The sequence below is a fragment of the Phoenix dactylifera genome, chromosome 9 (assembly GCF_009389715.1).
Source record: "Phoenix dactylifera cultivar Barhee BC4 chromosome 9, palm_55x_up_171113_PBpolish2nd_filt_p, whole genome shotgun sequence".
Lineage (NCBI taxonomy): Eukaryota > Viridiplantae > Streptophyta > Magnoliopsida > Arecales > Arecaceae > Phoenix > Phoenix dactylifera.
Window position 1 is genome coordinate 17,978,198 of NC_052400.1, and position 7,376 is coordinate 17,985,573.

Consider the following 7,376-nt stretch of genomic DNA (forward strand, 5'->3'; position numbering starts at 1 on the left):
TATATGATCTTTTTATTTTATTTATTTATTTAAGTAAGCCTTAATTTGTTAGTTCCACGTCCTTCGATATTCGAAGTATTTTAGTAGTTTCTTGTATGAAATATATAATCTCTTTATATATTTCTGGTGACATCTGCCATCTTCTTATTTAATTTATTTACTAGGATATCTTATTTTTATTTATTTTGTTTTCGTGGAAGTTCCACGGCCTTCCGCGTGTATATCCGATTGGATAAAAACTAATGCAATGGGCCTTTATGACCTCACCACCGCTCTATCAACCTCAGGCTTAACTAATGCAATGGGCCTTTTTGACCTCACCACCGCTCTATCAACCTCAGGCTTGACCGATCGAGGCCTCTCCAACCCCATGGAAGACCCGGAACCTCGTCACATAGCCCTCCTCTCTAGCCCTGGCATGGGCCACCTCATCCCCCTCGTTTCATTTGCCCGCCACCTTGCCCGCCACCACCGCTTCGCCATCACCCTCATCGCCCACCCCACGGACCACTCCGACTCCGCCGGCAACCGCTCCCTCGCTGACTCCCTCCCCGACGGAGTCAATGTCGTCTCCCTCCCCAACTTACCTCCTGACGCCTTCCTTGACACCAAGTCGGAGGCGAGGGTCTTTCTCACCGTTAAAGCCAACATCCCTCCTCTCCGTTCTCTTCTGAGGTCTCTAAAATCCACGGTGTCTCTCGCCGCTCTCATCGTCGATCCTTTTTGCCTTGACGCCTTCGACGTGGCTGCTGAGCTCGGCATCCTGGTGTACCTCTTCTACACATCGTCGTGCATGAGTCTCTCGCTTGTCTTCCACCTCCCCAAGTTGGACGCGTCGTTCCAAGGAGAGTACCGCGACTTGCCTGAACCAGTCCGGTTGCCCGGGTGCGTGCCGGTCCAGGGGAAGGATCTCATCGAGCCGATACAGTGTTGCGCGATGAAAGGACTCACCCTCGATCGTACTGTTCTCTTTCCTGCGTCCAAACTGCGGAAAGACGAATCGAGAAGAAGAAGAAGTAGAGAATAAAATCAAACAATCACAAAGACAACAATTTTACGTGGTTCACCCCAATACGGGTTACGTCCACGGAGGCTACACGCACAGATTCAATATATTCAGCAAGGGTTACAATGATCTCTCTTCCTGTTGGAGATTGCACACCTAGGGCTTACAAGAGAGATAGGACTCCAAAAGAAACTCACTATAGCCGCTCTCATCTCACCTAGGGTTCACCAAAAAATCCTATTTATAGGTTTTCAACACATAAGGAAACTTCCCTACGAAAAACCCTAAGTCAAAAAACCAATCTTGCCATCGTTTCAATCAATCCCGTGATCAGGAGTCGACTCTTCACTTTCAGGGGTCGACTCCTGATAAGTTCGAGTCGACTCGGACATCCTCGGGTCGACTCCAAGTATCAGCACCGAAACTGGCACGCTCTGTCTTCCTGAGAGAGTCGACTCCTGCAGGGCTGGAGTCGACTCCTGCAGGGCTGGAGTCGACTCCTGCAAGCAACCCAAAAAACTGCTCTCTGTTTCTTCACTGTGGCAGATGCGAGTCGACCCTCTCATCCCTGGGGTCAACTCAAGCTTCATAGGAGTCGACTCCAGCTCTGCAGGAGTCGACTCCATTCAGTTGGCACAGACTTTTTCAAGCAAACTTGAGCCGAATTCAATTTGCAGTCGTTTCGAGTTTCGAGGCACATTTTTCTCAACAATCTCCCACTTGCCGAGAAACAAGCCTGAAGCAACCGTAACCCCATCAGCAACATGATCTCCAATCATCCTCCATGTGTGTGAACCTCTGTCTTCACTTCTAGCTGTGAAGACCAACAGAAGATGCACATATGTGCAACTTCTCAAGAGTAACTACCTTTGTCAACATATCTGCTGGGTTGTCCATTGTATGTATCTTCTCTAGCCGGAAAAAATCTTCTTCGAGGAGTGACCGAATAAAGTGATATCTGATATCAATGTGTTTGGTCCTTGAGTAAAAAGCAGCATTCTTTGCCAAATGTATAGCACTCTGGCTGTCGCTATACAACTTCGCATCGCCTTGCTCCATGCCAAGCTCTTTCATCAAACCTTGTAACCAAACCATCTCCTTGCTCGCTTCAGTAAGAGCAACGTATTCGGCCTCGGTCGTAGACAATGCTACAATCTTCTGTAGTTTCGAAACCCATGAAACTGCAGCACTTCCCAGTGTGAACACATACCCGGTAGTACTCTTTCTGCCATCAATGTCTCCAGCCATGTCAGAATCCACGAAACCATATAGGCAAACATCAGGACCACCATAGCATAGTCCTAAGTCTCTGGTTTCTTTCAGATACCGCAATATCCACTTCACAGCTCTCCAATGCTCCTGGCCTGGATCGCTCATGTATCTGCTCACCACTCCCACTGCATGGGCAATATCCGGTCTCGTGCAAACCATGGCATACATAAGGCTTCCGACCGCTGATGAGTAGGGTACATACTTCATCTCATCTCGATCATTCTGCGTAGTCGGACACTCCTGCTTTGATAACTTGAAGTGTGCGCCCAGCGGAGTACTCACAGCTTTAGCCCCGTCCATATTGAACCGCTTCAGCACCTTATCAATGTACTCTGCTTGAGACAACTTCAACGTTTTAAGCTTCCTGTCCCTGCTGATACGCATCCCAAGGACTTTCTTGGCTTCACCCAAGTCCTTCATTGAAAACTCCTGGGATAATTGTTTCTTCAGTTTCACAATCTCTCCCATGTTGGCACTTGCCACCAACATATCATCTACATACAGAAGTAGAATGATATATGAGCTTTTCAATCCCTTAAAGTAGCAGCAATGATCACCATTACACCTCTGAAACTCATTCTTCAGCATAAACTGATCAAACTTTAAGTACCACTGACGAGGCGCTTGTTTCAACCCGTACAAACTTTTCTAAAGTCGGCACACCCAATCTTTCTTCCCCTTCACTACATATCCTTCTGGCTGCTTCATGTAGATTTCCTCTTCAAGGTCGCCATGTAAAAATGCAGTCTTGATGTCAAGCTGCTCAAGATGTAAGTCTTTGGCTGCCACTATGCTCAACACCATCCGGATAGTAGACATCTTCACAACTGGAGAAAAGATCTCGTCAAAATCAATGCCCTCCTTCTGCTGAAAACCCTTGACAACAAGTCTCGCTTTGAACCTCTCAGAACCATCTGGTTCAAGCTTTAGTCTGTATACCCACTTGTTGTGCAAAGCTCTCTTCTCCTTCGGAAGTGGAACCAAGTCCCACGTCCTGTTGGATGATAGGGAATCCATTTCATCATCCATGGCAAGCTTCCACTTGTCACTGGCTTCGACCTGTAAAGCCTCCTTATAGCTTTCTGGCTCACCACCATCCGTAAGCAACAAGTATTGTAGGGAGTCAGCATACCTAGACGGAGTTTTTCTGTTTCTTTTACCCTTGCGCAAAGCAATCGGCAGCTGGCAGTTTTTCTTCTTGCTGTGCTTCTCCCACTGGCTCAGCAACTTCTTCATCGTCTCGAGACATTGTTTCATCATCCAGCTCTGCATATTCCGATTTTACAGCTTTGACGCCTTGGCTCGTCTGTTGCTGCAGGTCCTTGTACAGAACCTCTTCATTGAATACAACATTTCTGCTCCTGATGACTTTCCGATCTGTCGCATCCCAGAGTCGGTATCCAAAATCATCACCACCGTACCCAATGAATGTGCACTTCTTTGACTTTGCATCCAGCTTGGTTCGATTGTCTGCAGTATCGAGCACGTAAGAGATGCAACCAAAGGTACGCAAGTGAGATAGTTTCACCTCTTTCCCAGTCCATGCTTCCTCCGGCAGTCCAAGCTCCAATGCAACTGAAGGCCCTCTGTTGATCAGATACACTGCTGTACTGACCGCTTCCGCCCAAAAAATCTTCGGCAACCCCGCATGAAGCCTCATGCATCGTGCCCGCTCGTTGATGGTGCGGTTCATGCGTTCTGCAACGCCATTTTGCTGTGGCGTTCCTGGAACCGTCTTCAGTCTTCGAATTCCAGCTGAGGCACAAAAAACCTCAAACTCATCACTGCAGTATTCGCCCCCATTGTCAGACTTGAGACACTTCAATCTCTGACCTGTCTCATTCTCCACTAGAGCCTTCCACCTCTTGAACTTCTCAAATACATCGGATTTGTGCTTCAAGAAGTAGACCCATAGCTTTCGGGTAGCATCATCGATGAACGTGACATAGTACCTTGCTCCTGCATGAGAAGCCACTTGAGTTGGTCCCCACATGTCAGTATGTACGAGTTCCAACTTAGAATTTTTCTTGGTACTACCTCCTTTTGAAAAACTGACCTTCTTCTGCTTTGATAGTACACAATCTTCACAGAATTTCAAATCCACAGATTTCAGATCTCCCAGTTTTCCTTTAGTCATCATCACCTTCATCCCTTTCTGACTCATGTGGCCAAGTCTCATGTGCCATGTCCTTGCATCAACAGTCGGATTTGCAGTACTGACGGTGGAATCAGTATCAGCTGTCATGTATAGTATTCCTGACCTTGCACCTCGAGCAATCACCAAGGCTCCCTTAGTGATCTTCCAAGCATCATCATTGAAGATGGTCACAAACCCCAAATCCGACAACTGACTTACCGAAATCAGATTTCGAGCCAGTTTGGGTACATGTCGCACATCTTTCAGAGTTAAAGTCATCCCACTTGATGTCTTTATCTGAGCATCTCCCTTCCCTACGATGTTGCAACTGTTTCCATCACCAAGATACACCTTGCCGTGATCACCTGCAACATAGTTTGAGATGATTGCCTTGTTTCCAGTAGCATGGAACGAGGCACCTGAGTCGACTATCCACGACTCCGGATGAATATCACAGGAAAGTATCAGGGCATCATCTTCACTTGCAGTTTCGGCTAAATTAGCACTTGCTTTAGTGTCAGAACCACCATTGTTCTTCGATACTTTGCAGTCTTTTCTCAAGTGACCCTTCTGCCCACAATTCCAGCACTTTCCAAGAGGTCTAGACTTGTTTCTAGACTTGGATCGTCCACCCCTATTTCTGTCTCCCTTCTTTGAAGTCCTTCCACGTTCTTCAAAAGCCAGCGCGTTCCCAGATGAACTTGCTGATGGATCCAGGGTTTTCCTTCGAGCCTCTTCACTCAGAATAAGAGCTACCACTTCATCAAACCTCGCTGTAGTCTTTCCCGAAGAATTACTAACAGCCGTGATAAAGCCTTCCCAACTTTCAGGCATCTGACCTAGAAGAGCCCACGCCTTCACCTCATCAGTGAACGTGATCTTCACAGATTCCAATTGGGCACATAGGGTATTGAATTCACTCAGATGTGAATGAACACTCCCACTGTCTCTCATCTTCAAAGTGAATAATCGTCGAATCAGGAATACCTTGTTCGCTCCTGTTGGCTCATCATACATGGAAGCCAGTGTGTCCATCAAATCTTTTGCAGTCTTTACTTTGGATATATTGGCGAGGATCTCCGATGCCAAGGACAAACGGATAGCGGCGAGCGCCTTCTTATCAAGACGCTCCCACTTCTCCGACGCCATGTCTGTCGGCTTCGCTTCTTCTCCGCCCAGTGGTAGATCCAGATCCTTTGAGAGCAAGTAATCTTCCATCTGCATCTTCCACACACCAAAGTTCTGTCCGTTGAATTTCTCTATCCTCAATCTTCCTTCGTCAGCCATTGGAACACAGGGAACGTTGCTCTGATACCAGTTGTTGCGCGATGAAAGGACTCACCCTCGATCGTACTGTTCCCTTTCCTGCGTCCAAACTGCGGAAAGACGAATCGAGAAGAAGAAGAAGTAGAGAATAAAATCAAACAATCACAAAGACAACAATTTTACGTGGTTCACCCCAATACGGGTTACGTCCACGGAGGCCACACGCACAGATTCAATATATTCAGCAAGGGTTACAATGATCTCTCTTCCTGTTGGAGATTGCACACCTAGGGCTTACAAGAGAGATAGGACTCCAAAAGAAACTCACTACAGCCGCTCTCATCTCACCTAGGGTTCACCAAAAAACCCTATTTATAGGTTTTCAACACATAAGGAAACTTCCCTACGAAAAACCCTAAGTCAAAAAACCTATCTTGCCATCGTTTCAATCAATCCCGTGATCAGGAGTCGACTCTTCACTTTCAGGGGTCGACTCCTGATAAGTTCGAGTCGACTCGGACATCCTCGGGTCGACTCCAAGTATCAGCACCGAAACTGGCACGCTCTGTCTTCCTGAGAGAGTCGACTCCTGCAGAGCTGGAGTCGACTCCTGCAGGACTGGAGTCGACTCCTGCAAGCAACACCCAAAAAACTGCTCTCTGTTTCTTCACTGTGGCAGATGCGAGTCGACCCTCTCATCCCTGGGGTCGACTCAAGCTTCATAGGAGTCGACTCCAGCTCTGCAGGAGTCGACTCCATTCAGTTGGCACAGACTTTTTCAAGCAAACTTGAGCCGAATTCAATTTGCAGTCGTTTCGAGTTTCGAGGCACATTTTTCTCAACATACAGGACCGCGGAAGCGACGCGTACAAGTTGTTTTTGAACGCGATGAAACGATTTCCTGAAGCAAAGGGAATTCTGGTGAATAGCTTAGAGGATCTGGAGCCGGGGGCTGTGAAGGGTCTGGAGGAAGGTGAAGGGATACCTCCGGTCTATCCGGTTGGTCCGTTGGTCTGGACCGTACCGGATGAGGAGCACGAGTGCCTGAGGTGGCTGGACCGGCGGCCGCCTGGTTCGGTGTTGTACGTGTCGTTCGGGAGCGGGGGAACGCTCACTCTGACTCAGACAAGGGAGTTGGCATTGGGTCTCGAGATCAGCGGGCAGCGGTTCCTGTGGGCGGCGAAGAGCCCGCATGAGAGTGAGGCTAATGCAGCGTACTTAAGCGCCAAGAAGAACGAGAAAAACCACTTGGACTTCTTGCCTGAGGGCTTCTTGGAGAGGACCAAGGACTTGGGCCTTGTAGTCCCCTCATGGGTTCCTCAGGTGCAAGTTCTCGGCCACGCTTCTACTGGTGGTTTTCTGACCCACTGCGGGTGGAACTCCACGCTCGAAAGCATTGTGAAAGGGGTACCGTTGATCGCGTGGCCGCTGTATGCAGAGCAAAAGATGAACGCGATCCAGCTTACCGAGGATGTGAAGGTGGCGCTAAGGCCCAAGGTTACCGAGAGCGGTTTGGTGGAGAAAGAAGAAATAGCGAGGGTCGTTCGGTGTCTAATGGAAGGGGAAGAAGGGAGGAGATTGCGGAAGAGGGCAGAGGAGCTTAGTGATGCAGCTGGTCGTGCTCTTGGCCCGGGCGGGTCTTCAATCAGGGCAATGGCGGATGTGGGCCGTGAATGGATGGACGCAAGGAAGTGA

General features: G+C 48.3%; 1 protein-coding gene across 1 annotated transcript; it reads left to right on the forward strand.

The window, feature by feature from the left end:
• Window positions 1-370: 370 nt before the first annotated feature.
• Window positions 371-7,376, forward strand: LOC113462119 (hydroquinone glucosyltransferase-like). Its single transcript, XM_039130595.1, has 2 exons — window positions 371-922; window positions 6,525-7,376. The coding sequence occupies exons 1-2, from the start codon at window positions 371-373 to the stop codon at window positions 7,374-7,376; spliced, it is 1,404 nt and encodes a 467-aa protein (XP_038986523.1).

Excerpts from the sequence above, each read along its gene's own strand:
- LOC113462119 (XM_039130595.1), top strand. The coding sequence starts at position 371 with ATGGAAGACCCGGAACCTCGTCACATAGCCCTCCTCTCTAGCCCTGGC. Across the intron at positions 923-6,524 it reads GGAAGGATCTCATCGAGCCG|ATACAGGACCGCGGAAGCGA; the intron begins ATACAGTGTTGC and ends ATTTTTCTCAAC.